The 16,683-nt window shown below is 37.9% G+C and overlaps 1 protein-coding gene, 1 long non-coding RNA gene and 1 pseudogene across 4 annotated transcripts; 2 read left to right on the top strand and 1 right to left on the bottom strand.

The window, feature by feature from the left end:
• Positions 1-1,831: 1,831 nt before the first annotated feature.
• LOC149237265 (uncharacterized) lies at positions 1,832-2,530 on the bottom strand. The gene is made up of 2 exons (XR_016246287.1): positions 2,393-2,530; positions 1,832-2,087 (listed from the first exon to the last, which is right to left on the bottom strand). It is a non-coding gene; the product is annotated as an uncharacterized LOC149237265 (long non-coding RNA).
• LOC149237264 (protein STABILIZED1-like) lies at positions 2,055-6,893 on the top strand. Of its 3 annotated transcripts, XM_089372609.1 has the most exons (4): positions 2,055-2,191; positions 2,404-2,481; positions 2,615-3,891; positions 3,993-6,893. In XM_089372609.1, exons 3-4 carry the CDS (start codon positions 2,901-2,903, stop codon positions 5,828-5,830), a joined length of 2,829 nt encoding a protein of 942 aa, XP_089228735.1. In that variant the 5' UTR covers positions 2,055-2,191; positions 2,404-2,481; positions 2,615-2,900; the 3' UTR covers positions 5,831-6,893. The 3 variants fall into 3 exon arrangements, with proteins under 3 accessions (XP_089228735.1, XP_089228733.1, XP_089228734.1); XM_089372607.1 differs by having other exon boundaries at positions 2,404-3,891; XM_089372608.1 differs by lacking the exon at positions 2,055-2,191 and having other exon boundaries at positions 2,233-3,891.
• Positions 6,894-13,174: 6,281 nt separating this feature from the next.
• On the top strand, positions 13,175-16,046 carry LOC149237263 (pentatricopeptide repeat-containing protein At3g12770 pseudogene; annotated as a pseudogene).
• The last annotated feature ends 637 nt before the right edge of the window (positions 16,047-16,683 follow it).

Here is a 16,683-nt window from a genome sequence, read left to right as displayed (position 1 = left end):
TTTCCACCCTGACGTGCTGCCACACTCCCACACACGAGTACGTCGTCCCCAGATCGATTCCAATCGCTGCTCCCTCGCCCATATTGACACTCTCACACACAGAACGCAGAGAGGGAGTTAACTTACGAAATTGGGCCGAGAGCGATCGAACGCAGAGAGGGAGTTAACTTACGAAATTGGGCCGGGAGCTATCGAAAATGTCATAAAAACAGAGTACATACACCTTATCATTATCTGCACAAGGCTACGCATGCAGGGAAGAAAGACATGAAGAGTCTCTGCGAAGAGTCTCATCGCTAGCCGAAGAGTCTCATCGCCAGCAGGCAGTCTCTGCGATGAGTTTCATGGCCAGCAGAAGAGTCTCATCGCCAGCACGGCAGGCCTGGCCTTTCATGGCCCATTACCATGGGAAAAAAATTATTTTTCTATGAAAAAACAGATTAAACGAACGGCAGAAAACACTCCAATCATCTAACACACAAAATCAATGGCTCAGGATCGCACACGTCACATTTTAGGGATGTCTTTCTCAGAGGGAACGCCTTACGGCGTAATGATAAGAAAACCATGAGACAAATGAAAATATCTCACTAATTCGGAATTATTACATACATAAAAAAAATTGGCCTTTAACTTCTTTTAGCTTCAACTTTTTGACTCTCAAAATATACAATTAAATTATTTAACCAACACCAAACATCTTAATCTAAAATTCATCATACAAATTCAAATAATAATAATATGAAAATTTAATTTTTATAATATTTTAGATAAATTAAATAAAATATATTAATTATATAAAACAGGAATATTTTTCAAATAAATAAACAAAATTACAAACCAATCAACCATATGGAACAACCTGATAAACCAATCAACCATATGGAACAACCTGATAAAAATAAGTAATTGATACATTTTGGAAAGTGAACGATGTAAAATTGATAAAGTTCAAAATACAGTATGCTAAAATTGTGGAGAGATCTATTAATACATAAGATGTGCCAAACAAAAAATAACAATATCAATATATATTTATGCCTGAGTGAAATCTTTTACTAATAACCTCTTTCTTCGAAAAGGGTTTGCTTTTTAAAAAGTGACTAAAACTGCCATAAATTAAAGGAGGAGGACTCTGTATTCTTAATATAAGAGCCAGAGGTGAAGGAAATTTAAAAAAAATCAATTGAAGACCACTTTTGAGGGTTTACCAAAACTTGGTATAGATTTATCAACCAATATTGAGATTGGAAAGTATTTTAATCACAGATCTATTAATTTATATTGACATTAGGAAATCATTAAAGGTTTTATTAAGAAATTGAACACATTCAACTTCTAGATTTAGAAATCTAAACCCAGTATAATTGACACTGACAATGATTAACAGTGGTAAAACGTTTATGGTTTGTTGACATTGCAGCAATATTCAAGTTTGAAGTTAAGTCATTGCATTAACTATGCCCTGTCTCAAACAAAACATCAAGTCATTATCTTAGCTATGCCCTGTCTAACCAGTAAACTTCAATATAAGCACATTATTTCCATATCAGTTTGCCACTGAAAATGTTTTAAAAAATAGATAAAGAAACTTGGCAGTGAGCAGTCAGAAGAGTATGCCCAGGAAATAAATATGCATTCTTGACATAATGAGTGTTAGATCTCTTCATTGACACGTTTCACTTGGCAAGTTACAAAGTATCACCATAATGAAGGAGCAACAAAGACGCAGTGATGAACGTTATAAAACCTTACAAAAAAAGTTTCATAGCAAAACATGGAAAGCGGCTTTCCTTGCAGAGCCTTATTGGATTCGAACTCTGAACTCCTGTGAAGAAAGTATATTTATATATACAGAGGAGAGAACCAGAAACGCTAACTAAAAGGCAATGCAGGCTTTGTGTGTTGCTTGCGGTCGGTAGCAGAGTCAGCCAAACCGAACACATTCAAACAAAACCCCTTATTGAGCTATGAAAAATAAAGATCCTCTCTTCTCCTCACAGAAGCTCCTTGCGCAGGCGAGCTGGTTGCACTACGTGCCTCCCCATCAAGCATTTCGTAGCCCCTCTCAAAGCCTTCCGCCAAGCCTAGGAAAAAATAATATATCAGAACCTAAATCAGATTTGAAAAAACGAAAAAAAACTTCTGAAAAGAAGTGAAGGGTTAGCTAAATCAGTTTTCCCCAATTTAGGTGATTATTTAATTAGTTTCTTGTTAACAAATACTCAATTTAAATCTTCTTGATTCGACGTCTTCTTGATTTTCTTGATTTGTAGTTTCAATCAGGATACACAATTTCGCCAAAAGAAAAAACAGATTGACAACATGAATTATGCTCAAATTAAAGTACAGATTGAAAACATGAATTCTGCTCAGATTAAAGTTTCTTTACCTTCTCTGCAGCTGCAGAGATCAAAGCATATGTGTTGATTTGGGCGGCCGTTAGCCTAGAGTTCTTGAGGTTCCCAACGGATCTCAAATGTGAGCCAAACCCTGGTTTACGCACAGTCCCATTCAGGGAATCACCAAATGACCTTCAACAATTTTCAATTTCTTATTCATCTCATCCAGAAATAGTATTATGAGTTTGACACACATGTTGTTTCTCATTCAGGGTTTCCTCAACTATTTTACAAAATGGTAGAGGGATATTTTGGTTAAGCCGCATTAGGTATGAAAATAGCACTTGAGAAGGTAGGTATGAAAATCTCACGCCAAATATAGCGAGGATCCAATTGACGGGGTTCACGAATCGTGTTGGTGCGATAGACTTCGGTTCAGTCGACTGCAGGAAATAAAATCGTCAGGCGAAGGGAGGTGTTGACGCCGCTGAGAGTCTGCAACTTGGAAACCTGTTCTGTTATTAGCTGCCGCCTTTGCGACTCCTCGTTGCAGGAAGAATGCAGGCGCCCGCTGTTCCCCGGCCCCGGCTGGAGTTTCTCAACACAAAACCCCCACCGAACTATGTGGCCGGGCTGGGCCGAGGGGCCACGGGGTTCACCACGCGGTCTGATATCGGGCCTGCGAGGGCCGCCCCGGACCTGCCGGACCGCTCCGCCACTACCATAGGAGGCGCGTCAGCGGGCAGAGGGCGGGGCAAGGGCAGTGCCGGTGCCGCGGGTGCCGAAGAGGAGGAAGAAGTAGACGACGAGAAGGGATATGATGAGAACCAGAAGTTCGATGAATTTGAGGGTAACGATGTGGGTTTGTTTGCCTCTGCCGAATATGATGAGGACGACAAGGAAGCCGATGCTGTCTGGGAGAGCATTGATAAAAGAATGGACTCTCGCCGCAAGGACCGGCGGGAGGCAAGGCTGAAACAGGAGATTGAGAAGTACAGAGCCTCAAACCCTAAAATTACAGAGCAGTTTGCAGACCTTAAGAGGAAATTGTATACGCTCTCCACCGAGGAGTGGGACAGCATACCAGAGATTGGGGATTATTCGCTTCGGAACAAGAAAAAGAGGTTTGAGAGTTTTGTTCCAGTTCCGGATACATTGCTGGAGAAGGCCAGGCAAGAGAAGGAGCACGTCAGTGCATTGGATCCGAAAAGCAGGGCTGCTGGTGGCACGGAGACACCCTGGGCACAGACGCCGGTGACTGATCTCACGGCTGTTGGAGAGGGGAGAGGGACTGTGCTGTCTTTGAAGCTCGATAGGCTATCTGATTCGGTTTCAGGGTTGACTGTAGTGGATCCCAAGGGGTATCTGACTGATCTCAAGAGTATGAAGATTACCAGTGACGCGGAGATTTCGGATATTAAAAAGGCCAGATTGTTGCTCAAGTCGGTTACGCAGACTAACCCGAAGCATCCTCCTGGTTGGATTGCGGCGGCGAGGCTCGAGGAGGTTGCAGGGAAGATACAGGCTGCACGGCATTTGATTCAAAAAGGTATGTTCCTGCCCTGCAGAACCTTTTTATTAATTCAAATTCGGGAGTTGAATTTACATGTTCGGCTTTTACGATTCGTTTCTTTATATTGAACATTTCAGGTTGTGAAGAATGCCCAAAGAATGAAGATGTATGGTTGGAGGCTTGCAGATTGGCGAGTCCGGATGAAGCCAAAGCCGTCATTGCGCGCGGTGTAAAGGCGATCCCCAATTCGGTGAAGCTGTGGATGCAAGCTTCAAAGCTTGAACATGATGATGCGAACAAGAGCCGAGTGCTGAGGAAGGGGCTGGAACATATTCCTGACTCTGTGAGGCTTTGGAAGGCTGTGGTGGAGTTGGCAAATGAGGAGGATGCCCGGATTTTGCTTCACAGGGCAGTGGAGTGCTGTCCACTACATGTGGAGTTGTGGCTTGCGTTGACAAGGCTTGAGACATACGATCAGGCAAAGAAGGTTCTCAACAAGGCTAGGGAGAAGCTTTCCAAGGAACCTTCGATCTGGATCACTGCTGCGAAGCTTGAGGAGGCCAATGGAAACACAACCATGGTGGGCAAGATTATTGAGAGGGGAATCAGGTCCCTGCAGAGGGAAGGGGTAGTGATTGACAGAGAAGCTTGGATGAAGGAGGCAGAGGCCGCAGAGCGAGCAGGGTCTGGTGTGACTTGCCAGGCAATAATTCGCAACACAATTTCTATTGGAGTTGAAGAGGAAGATAGAAAGAGAACATGGGTTGCAGATGCAGAGGAATGCAAGAAGAGGGGATCAATTGAAACTGCACGTGCGATCTATGCACATGCCCTTACAGTGTTTGTTGCTAAGAAAAGTATTTGGCTTAAGGCTGCCCAGCTAGAGAAGAGCCATGGAACTAGAGAATCATTGGATGCCTTACTGAGAAAAGCAGTGACATACTGTCCGAGAGCAGAGGTGCTATGGCTGATGGGAGCTAAGGAAAAGTGGCTTGCAGGGGATGTCCCATCCGCTCGAGCAATTTTGCAGGAGGCTTATGCTGCAATACCCAACTCAGAGGAGATTTGGTTAGCTGCGTTCAAGCTGGAGTTTGAAAATCATGAGCCTGAGAGAGCAAGGATGCTTCTCGCCAAGGCTCGTGAGAGAGGTGGTACAGAAAGAGTCTGGATGAAGTCAGCAATTGTTGAAAGAGAGCTGGGAAACACTGCGGAGGAGAGGTCGCTGCTTGATGAAGGGCTTATAAAGTATCCTGCATTCTTTAAATTGTGGCTAATGCGAGGACAGCTTGAAGATCGTCTTGGGAACTTGGAGGCTGCACGTGAGGTCTATGAGCAAGGCCTCAAGAACTGTCCAGGGTGCATTCCTCTATGGCTCTCAGCTGCTAAATTGGAGGAAAAAATGGGTGGTCTGAGCAAGGCGAGGGCAATTCTTACTATAGCTAGAAAGAGGAACCCTCAAAATCCAGAGCTCTGGCTTTCTGCTATCAGGTCTGAATCAAGGCATGGCAATAAGAAAGAGAGTGAGATCCTGATGGCTAAGGCGTTACAGGAGTGCCCGACCAGTGGCATATTATGGGCAGCATCAATTGAGATGGCTCCAAGGCCTCAGAGAAAGAGCAAGAGTATGGATGCACTCAAGAGATGTGATCATGATCCATATGTGATTGCAGCTGTTGCCAAGCTGTTCTGGAATGATAGGAAGGTTGATAAGGCCAGGAATTGGTTGAACAGGGCAGTCACTCTTGCACCAGACAATGGGGATTTTTGGGCCCAATACTACAAGTTTGAACTTCAGCATGGAACTGAGGAGATCCAACAGGATGTTCTGAAGAGATGCATTGCTGCAGAACCAAGGCATGGAGAGCGGTGGGCATCTATATCAAAAGCAGTTGAAAATTCACATCTGCCTGTTGAAGCTATTTTAAAGAAAGTAGTGGTTGCTTTAGGCAAGGAAGAAGGGGTTATAGGAGTTTGAAAAACTTTTTAGAAAAAAAAATCAGGCCTTCCAATTATCAATATGTTTTTACTAGCTGACAATTTGGACAGCTTTTTACTAGGATTTGCCACTTTCTTTACAGAATCTCTTTTATCAATTTTTGTATATTTCTTTCTTTTCTTTTAACAACTCTTTTCTCTCTGTTTATCGTTGCAGCCTATTGGGCAGACATTCTTGTATTTACAGTTATTAGAAAGCAATTTTGTGGTACAAATTTCCTTCTATGGTTGCAAACTTTTTATGGGATTCAAAATATTTCTATGCAATCTCTGATATTTATTATTACTCTGCATTTGTGAGATGAATACTTGCATGAAGTTATTAGTATGACTAAAGAATTCTGTGAGATGAATACTTGCATGAAGTTATTAGTATGACTAAAGAATTCTGAGCAAAGTGTAGTCCTTGATAGTTACTACCATTTTGTGTTACGAGATGGATTTTTTTCATGTTTTGAATATATCTGAAGCTGGTCTAGAGGCCCTAGGAACAAACTTGAACTGCTGGATTCATTTGCTAATGCTCAGTACATTTTATTTTCATATCACGAAATGTTAGATATCTCCACCCTTCATTAGTATTTCTAATATTTCTGTAGACTCTTTAAGTACCAAAGACTTCCATTTGCAGTGGTGCTTGAAGATACTTGTGCGTGCCCGGCGACCTTCTGTCTCTTCCATGCGATCAATTTATGTTTCTACAATGTGGGATAAAGATGCCCAATCAAAAGGCATTGTTTTAAATATTTAAATTGAAAAGGCATTGGTCTAAAGATTTAAATATGGTTATTTATGTGCAAAGTGCATTGTTTCCTAGCCAAGAACATGTCGAGGAACAACACTGTGAATCTACAAATACAAACACAAATGTTATTGTACGAATCATGCCCGTTAATAAACCATGTGGATGAGAATGATGATGTTCTCATTTGATCATCCATGCTTGTGGGTGAATCCCTGATGAGCAATCCTTAATTGCTGTGCATCCATGTTTATTTGTTTATAATGTAATTACTAAATAATACAGTTGTTTTTGAATGCTATTGCTGTCATGAAGTTGTTGATAGTCTCATAGCACTCTATTAAAAAAGTTTGTTGCTGGTACCGAGAGAGCCTAGGGAGGCATCTGCGTATGTCACATGCACCTGAAACAGGCAATTAAGGATAAATATAAAAGGATATTGAGACAAATAAGAAGAATATGAGTCTACCTTGTTAGCTGGATATAACATGCTTTATCTTCAATGATAAATAAAGGCTACATACAAGTGATGTGAGGTTACTTCTTTTGACGTGCATGAAGACTACTTCAAATCACAATATTCAAAACCCTTCCATGTATCGATCTGTCAAATGAATGATAATGGAATTCTCAGTAGGGTTGCCTCAGAACAAACTTCACAATAATGATTCTTGATTTGAGACAACCTGCATCACCTATAAAACATGACAAAAAGATCCAACGAATCCCAAGCATGAACATACAAGCCCAAAACTCTTCAAGACATCTGACCTCAGTTTTGTTCAACCCAGCAAAAGACAAAGAGAAGGAACCCTAACCACAAATGATGAAGAGAAAATTTCATCTTGTCATTTTGAAAGGAGAATGAATGTGATTATATAAATTTTGGATGGATGTTAATAATTAGCCAACTTCTAATTTTAGGAGGTAAAAGAAATTCATTTGAAATTTTAAATTTCAAATGTTATTTGGAGACAATATTTCCTTTTCATAAGAATTTGAATTTTAACTTTGAAACTTTAGTATTAAATTTCCTCCTATATAGAGTTGTCCTCATTTTTCTGAATTAAGTGTGACATAGCTACCACATCATCAACTAGATTGAAGCCTTCAATCCTTATATGCCATATCATTACACCATTAAAACTGTCACGTCATTCATGTTTTGGAGCTTTGGGCCACATGTTGGATGCACAATCTTTGACTGAGCATATCTCTCAAACCACAAGGGTTCTCGTGGCAGTCCATATATCCAGCAGAATCCAATGGCGAGGGTCTCCAAGACAAATTCATTTATTTGCATCTTCAAAATCTCCAATAAGAGCGATGTATGAACATAATTCGGGGAATCCAAACCCTAGAGTTAGGGTTTCATCAATGCATCATCTCATCCATGACAACTAGCATATCAAGGACATCAATGATGAGAACTTCCACCTACTTTGATATCCTACACCTACTTTGACATCCTATACTTGCTTTGACATCCTACACCCGCTTTTACATCCTGCACTTGCTTTGACATCAATGGCAACATACTCAACAACATATGCAAGAAAATCCTAAACATGGGGATTAATAGGTAAGGTGGTTAATAGGTTAGTGGGTAAGGGGGTTGAGGACTCAAGTGTTAGTGGAGTTAGTGGATTGGAAGGCTCAAAGTTTTATGGGTCAAATATGGCTAATTGTGGTTACTATCAACATTACTTTTTAGTATTAATATCAAAATTTAAGTACAATTATTGACCTAAATTTTGACTTAAATTGCAACTATAAGCCCTAATTTTATCCCAAACACCAACCTAAACAATAGCTTAAGTTTTCACCTAGAAATTTTCTACAAAAATTTAAAAAAAAATCAATATGAAAATTCTTACACAAATACATACAATAACTCAAAAAGTCATAGTAAATTCATAACCCATGGATTTCATGTGAAATATTAGGTTGAAAATATGGGATATTGTTCTTAGGTTAAGCCAATGTATGGTTAGGTTAGGAAGGAAAAAATTGAACCAAGTTAATATTACATGAAGGAAAAGGATTGAAAATCCTCTCTAATAATAAGTGGAAGTAGGATGGGCACATTTCTTAGTAAAAAATGTTCAGAACACATGCATTCATGGACTTACAAAAATTACCCCTATTTTCAAATGATATCATATCCTCATCTTATTTATGTATTCCCATGATGGTAAATTCATTTATAAATATTAATAATCCATTATGGAAAGTTTATCATTTGTCACACAAAAATGTATCAATAATTAAAAAAAAAATCTCCCATGAAATGTTTAAGTCACCTGTATATAGTATATATCATTATACCAAAAAAAATAAAAAATTAAATACCCCTATATAGCCTCACCTAATACTTCCTAAATTTCTAGAGTAACACCCCATGGGATGTAGTTGAGGTGCTCGAGGCTTGGGAAAAAGGATGCAGTATACCCATAAGGTATTCCAAAAGAGGCATTTGTCCCTCCTTAAGGACCGACATGATTGAACTAGTTAGATGGATAATTGTTAGGCCCACTAAGACCATCAATTTCTTGAAATTAACCTAAAACATGTGGGGAACCCCACTTATGCTAGGGGCATGAGAAAGGATGGTGGATAGGTAACAAGATTGAGAATATATTAGATCTAATCCTTGAGATTTAAGAATAACTTCTTCCTAAGAGTTTGATTGTTATACAACAACATGTTTAAAGATTCTATGATGAAGTGATTATTTAATGAACCAATCAAACAAAATATCATTAGACAAGGGGATCTTCTATATGCTTTTCCCACATCCCTACTCATGGATGTGATATGTAGCATAAGTAGAGGTTAATTGTATGAAATTAATAAGGATATCATTCACGACATAATTGGAAATGATTTAAAAATTCCAAAGCTAGACCAACATAGTAAGAACCACCTTTAAGATCGATGTACCATGTGTCCATTACGCTCATGAGAATACATTGGAAAAGCCTAAGTATAATGCTAGCATCCATGGTATTGTTTGAAGAGCACCAAATGTGAAAGGTCTTAATATTATTCGAATGGTCTTTTCCAAGTTTTCCCTCAAACATAGGAATGTCCAAGGGTGACTCCTTGGGCATAGATGGAAATACACATCATGATTAATAGGATCATTAGTTAACTATAGCAAGTCTAGAAGGTTAATTACAACCGTAAAAACTTGTGTTTGAGGAGCTTTACCTCCAAATGAAATAGGGTAAGGGGTAGGTAAATTTCCTCCTCTTGAAGCATTTCCCCCATATATCTTCTAAAGAACCACCACCATTAGGAATAGACGTGTTGGACCTTTCTATAATGATATTATGGCCTTGTCTACGAGGGGGAGAATCTCGAATGGGTAAGACGCTCCTTGGATCCTAGGATAATGTCTCATATTTTCTAAAGAAATTATGTCACAATTCCTTACAAAGTTCTCCATGTCCTCGATTGTGTTAATTAAATAGCATGCCCCTATGGCACACTATCAAGCCTTAATAAAATAGATAAATAGAGGCCTTCTAAATGGGCATCCACCCTCTATAGTGAAATCCAAAGACAAAGGCTTACTAAAGGTAATGGTAGTAGTTTCAAAAGCCTCAAGTAACTGACCAAAGGTGATGAAATCCAATGAATATTGATATCTACTACTCTTGCCTACTGATGGATATCTCACTACGAGGCATAAGTGAGTACCCACAGGTGGAAACCTAAAGTCAAACCATTAAAATTCCTCTTCACACTATATGGGCAACATGAAGTTAATTATACTTGAATATGTCATTTGATGTTGACCTCCCAAGAATTTGGATGTTGAATAAGTCATTGACGTTCAGTAAGAATTTTTTAAATCCATCACATGAACTGAGAGGCCAACTATGTGAGTAATCCTTGCTCCACATGGTCTCCCCTTTGATTATACACCCCCTTGTCAAGAAAGAGATGAATGTCTTCCTAGTTACACATAGTATTACAAAGGCCTTTTCCGCATTTAATCACCTCTAAGTCTTTAATTTTGAAATGTCATTGTGAGTTTGAAAGCACCACCCCAAAGAAAACCCAACGCCCTATACTAATCTTTTGTCGGTGTTATAGATCCAAAACAAAGAACTCTAAGTTATTTTTGTTATGTTAGTTAATTTTATCCTACATTACTTCATATGGTATCCAATGTGTACCCTTGATGTGTGTATTGTAGGAAATAAATGCATGAAATGAAAGCTTAAACAAAATACACTCAAAAATTAAAACTTTTTCTCTTTTATTTACTTTCCTTTTGTGATTTTTAGAAATTATCGAAAAATGTGTAGTATAAGCAACAAGGTACAAACTTACTTGAGGAAAGAAAATTATTAATTAATTAATTTTAAATTAATAATAATGAAAATTATCTTAATGTTTTCACTCAAAGACATGTTTCTCTTAATGTTTTCGCTAAAAGACATGTTAGGTGCATATATCACATTTAGGCACACAAATATAGAAATAGGCATATGCATAGAGAAGAAAACACTTAAAAATATATTAAAGGGAAGATGGGTGCAACATTGTGTTGTTGTGCATCTTAGTTAAATATAGTTATTAAATAGAAAACCAAAGAGCGTATCTCAAAAAAAAAAACCAATGTAAAGAAAGTTGAGAAATAAAAAGAAGCTTTTCCCCCATAGAGTCATAATATCGACGAGATTTCCATACAAATGGTGTTTTACTAGAGCCACATTACCTAATTCAAGGCCACAAAAAAACAACAATAAAATACATTTTAATTTAATATGTTAAACAAGAAAGGAAACTAACTAGGCTTTAGAGAAAGAAGGAAAGGGAGGAAGTTGTGGAGTTGCACTAATTAATGGATCTTCTAATCTTGAATGGATGAGAAAGAAGAGGAGATCCAACTCCTATAATCATGTGCACAAGACAAAAAAACACCTTTCCTATTATATAAGTAGCAAAACCCTATATCTTATTTATGAAGAAAAGTAAGAACTCTTGTAATCTACTTGCAAAGTTCAAAAAAACACCTTTCCTATTATATAAGTAGCAAAACCCTATATCTTATTTATGAAGAAAAGTAAGAACTCTTGTAATCTACTTGCAAAGTTCAATGAGATCCAAGTAGGTGAAGTGGCGTTAAACAAAACAAGCAAATTAAGGGGAGAAAAAGAAAATTATATTGAAAAGAAGAAAGAAGTACATCAACAAGATTCATACATTTTAGTGACGGATTATTGAACTTTGTTTCCCTTCAAGAATCTTTTACATCCAACGGTCTTCAAAGGCTTCAATATCCCTCCTTTCAACCTTCCTTAAGAAAAGTAAGCCAATAGGAGGAAGAATGCAAATTGGTCAATCCTTTAAATATCAAGAAGTGATTCACACTAACATAACTTAGGGATTATTCAAGTCAATAGATGATCCAAAAGTCAAACTATCATAAGACTATGCACATGACCAAAAAATATCAATCTCATGTGAAAGAGGCATTTTGTAACATTTTTTATTCTTCCTAAGGTGTTTCTTCCTGAAGAATAGATTTACTTTCTAGAATAATTCTAAAATATTTATGCATTTGGGCACACATATAATAACGCATATTTATTGACTTGCTTCTGGCATTGTGCATGCAAGTGTCAAAAAGAAAAGAAGAAAAGTTGTGCCTATAACCTAAATTATGAAAAATACATCATATTTCCAAGATTTCTAAGGCAAATTAAAAATTTCTCATAAAAAATAGACTATGTATAACCTCCAAAAATCACAATTACTCATATTTTCCTAATTTAGTCTATTTTTTTCATGTCATAGTCAAGTTAGACACCAAATTGGTATATGAGACCTTTTTGTTTGTGAAACAAGGGATTGGCCTCCACACAACGATTTGACTACTAAAATGTTAAATAAGTAATATTGGCCCACTGTGAGGAAGCTCAAGTGCGAGGCACCCCTAGTGTGGGACTCCCAAAGGGAGTGTTTCTAGACATCTCCACCCTTGCCAAGACATGAGTTTTTGTTATCAATGGATTGTGGAGTGGCTTCACCCAATTTTATGGCAAGAGAAAAAAAAAAAAAAAAATTCTATGAAAATTTACTCACTCTACCTCTTCTGAATTTAAACATAAGATCTCTTAGTAAGAAACACAAGTTCTTAACCATTATACATATATATCCTAATTTTATGGTAAGGAAAAAAGTCATAAAAATATACATACTCTAGATTTGAATCATAATCTCCTAGAAATAAATATTAACATCATATAGATAAATAGCTAAAAATATCATAATTATATATCTCCAAAAAACCATGACAAAGGTAAGTTGTTATCTACTGAGGCCACAATTTTGCTACGTTTTTTTTTTTTTTTTTAAAGCTAGCTATAAAAGTATTTAAATTGTTTTTTATGGTGGAAATAGATTCAGCACTATCAAAAACCCTTGAAGCACCCAAAATCTTGAAGTTTTGACACCTCTAGCCTAGATTTCACAAAATTTCTACAATTTTTTAAAACCTTACCAAAATTTCTAAATTTTGTTTATCATGCATATTTAGACCACTCTTAAACCTAGAACCTTGATTTCCACTAGATCCCACCATACAATTAGCTCACTATAGAAAAGTTTGCTTTCATTTTTTTTGGATGTTCTACACTCCATATGAAACTAAATTCTATAGATAGAACAATCACGCTTCTCTGTAATAATTTCCTTGTGCTGCCTTCCCCTTGCCTTTTGCAGGATGGATCTGTTGCCATTTTTTCCTTCTTCCGTATCCTTATCTCCGTGTACTAATGAAATTTCCTTTCACAGATACAAGGCTCACACGCATATGCATCTGCCCTTAGTTTTGCATACCAATACTTATCATCTTTATATTTATGGCCGTCGTCAAACTCCTGCCTTCACCGTTGTTGCAGCAGCAACAGTGAAACACCGGCAAGGGAATAAAGTGAAAAAGAAAAGAGAATGCGATTCAGCAGGTGCCACTGCATATGGAAACCGAAATCTATCCACGCAAAGCAATACACAAGAACACAACGAGCACGATGTCTTATCATGGAACAACTTGATTAGAGACTATGTAGAGGATGGCCTCTGCCGCGAAGCGCTCAGAATGTATTCTCAAATGCAACGCGTAGGCATAGAGCCAGACAGGTTGGTAATTATTTCTTTAATCAATGCATGCGGCAGCTTTTCAGATTTGCAAGCGGGCAGGGACATTCATCAAGAAATCATTGCAAGGGGTTTGGAGTCGGATGTTTATGTTGGTACTGCGCTCGCTTCAATGTATGTCAAGTGCGGGAGTTTGGAGAATGCTCGCCGAGTGTTTGACAGAATGTCTGAACGAAATGTTGTGTCCTGGAATGCAATGATTGCTGGTTATTCTCAGAATGGCTTTCCCCATGAAGCCCTCGCAGTTTTCAGCGAAATGCAAGTTCAGGGTATAAAACCCAATTCAATCACAATGGCTAGTGTTTTGCCGGCTTGTGCTAATTTATTAGGTTTGGAACAAAGTAAGCAAATCCATGGTTATGCACTAAGAAGTGGATTTGAATCTGATGTTGTAGTGTGTACTGGGCTTGTAGACATGTATGCCAAATGTGGTAATGTGAACATTGCCTGCAAATTGTTTGAAAGAATGCCTAAACGAAATGTTGTGTCATGGACTGCAATCATTTCTGGTTATTCCCAGAATGGCCAATCCCAAAAAGCCTTGGCATTCTTCAATGAAATGCAATTCCAGGGCATTAAACCTAATGCAGTAACCATAGTCAGTGTTTTGCCTGCCTATGCCAATTTATTGGCTCTGGAACAAGGTAAACAGATCCACAGTTATGTAATAAGAAATGGATTTCAATTTAATGTTATTGTGGACACTGGGCTTGTAGACATGTATGCGAAATGTGGAGATATCAACATAGCCCATACATTGTTTGAAAGAATGCACCAACGAAATGTTGCTTCGTGGAATGTAATCATTGAATGGTCATTCCCATGAAGCCTTGAATTTCTTCAATGAAATGCAAATCCAAGGCATAAAACCCAACTCAATCACAATGGTCAGTGTTCTGCCCGCTTGTGTAGATTTATCTGCTGTGGGACAAGGCAAGCAAATCCACAGTTATGTGATAAAAAATGATTTTGAATGTAATTTTTATGTGGGCACTGGGCTTGTAGACATGTATTCCAAGTGTGGCCATATAGACATTGCTCGGCAAGTGTTTGACAAGATGTTGAATCGAAATGTGGTGTCATGGAATGCAATGATTTTGGGATATGGAATTCATGGGCAGGGAGAGGACGCTCTTGTGCTGTTTTCCCAAATGCAACCGGAAGGCACAAAGCCTGATCGCATCACCTTCATCGGTGTTTTGAATGCCTGCTCTCACGCAGGGCTAGTAGATGCAGGCTGGCAATACTTTGAGTGTATGAAGTCCGATTATGGCCTTGCACCTGAGCTGGAGCATTATGCCTGCTTGGTTGACCTTCTTGGGCGAGCAGGGCATCTAGATGAAGCACATAACCTTGTCAAAAATATGCCATTAGAGCCCAATGTCGTCGTGTGGGGCGCTTTACTTGGGGCCTGCAGAATTCACTGCAATATTGAGTTAGGACAACGAGTGGCAAAACAACTCTTCGAGTTAGAACCAAACAATGTTGGATGTTATGTATTGTTGTCAAACATTTATGCTGAGGCAGGCAGGTGGGAGGATGTAGCAAAGTTGAGGACAATGATGAAAGAGAGAGAAATGAAGAAACCACCTGGATGTAGTTTTATCGAGGTAAATAGAGAAGTTCATACATTCCTCGTGGGGGACAGAACCCATGTTCAGTCTGAAAAAATTTATGCAATGTTAGAAACCTTGTATAGGCAAATGGAGGAGTTAGGATATGTGCCTAACACAAATCTTGTTCTGCATGATGTGGAGGAGGAGGTGAAGAAAAACATGCTATGCAGCCATAGTGAGAAGCTGGCCATTGCTTTTGGTATTATCAATACAAGCCCAGGCACCCCCATCCGAATCATGAAGAACCTTCGTGTGTGTAGTGATTGCCACAACACCACTAAATTCATCTCCAAGACTGTTGGCCGAGAAATTATTGTGAGAGATACAAACCGTTTCCATCACTTTAATAATGGATTTTGTTCCTGTGGAGATTACTGGTAAGGGCAACAAATACATATATCCTTTCAAAGTAATTAAAAAGGGCAAGAAATACATATATGCTTTCAAAGTAATTGAAAGGGGCAAGAAATGCACATGCATTCAATGCTTTCAAAGTAATATATGCATGCTATTCCTTTGTCAGGCATGACTCAAGTTGTAAAATTACATGTTTATAAACAAACTCGCCAATATGGACTTATGCCAAATTGACACAATCCAGCACTTCATGAATGTAATATTTTTAACATGTTATTTGGATATGATGATAAATTTAAGCCTTTAGAACATGTTTATAGACAAATTGGATTTGTCAAATACTTCACACAATATAGTAATTCTTAGATGCAAATTTTAATTATGTGTTCAAGTTAACATAAAAAGTTTGGGGCTGATTTTTGTGTGTCAACCTCTCATGAACCTATGCGATCTATACAACAAAAAGTTATAATTCCAATGAAATCGAAAGACAGAACAAATAGAAAGAAAATGGGCATACATGATCATGAAAAGATAAGATAGAAGAGATAGATATATGTGGTTTCATGTGTATGGTATTTGATGTTCTTTCTCAATCTTTTGAGTGAAGTTTGTAAAGATGTTTGATTTATATACTGTTTTGTGTTAAACAATAATGTTATGGTTTAAATTGATTTCTAAAACATAGATTACATATACTCGATGTAAAACATGTCTTTCACAGTCTCTAGTGTAAATTATCTTTTGATTAATTTTATTACCAATGCTTCATACCATTTATGGTTTCGATATGATGTTTGATGGTGTTTGTTGAACTAATATTATATTTTGCTTAAATGCTCAAATATACTCAATATAAAACATGGCTTTCATAATTTCCAGTGTAAATTATCTTTTAAGTTTTGAGTAATTTTATCACCAATCCCTCGTACCATTTATGGT

Source organism: Pinus tabuliformis, chromosome 8 (assembly GCF_031772625.1).
Source record: "Pinus tabuliformis cultivar Carrire ecotype Pingquan chromosome 8, CPIR1, whole genome shotgun sequence".
Lineage (NCBI taxonomy): Eukaryota > Viridiplantae > Streptophyta > Pinopsida > Pinales > Pinaceae > Pinus > Pinus tabuliformis.
This window is presented reverse-complemented; position numbering and strand designations above follow the sequence as displayed.

Coding starts and splice junctions, on each gene's coding strand:
- LOC149237264 (XM_089372609.1), top strand. CDS start 2,901: ATGCAGGCGCCCGCTGTTCCCCGGCCCCGGCTGGAGTTTCTCAACACA. Junction 3,892..3,992: donor ACGGCATTTGATTCAAAAAG/GTATGTTCCTGC, acceptor TGAACATTTCAG/GTTGTGAAGAATGCCCAAAG.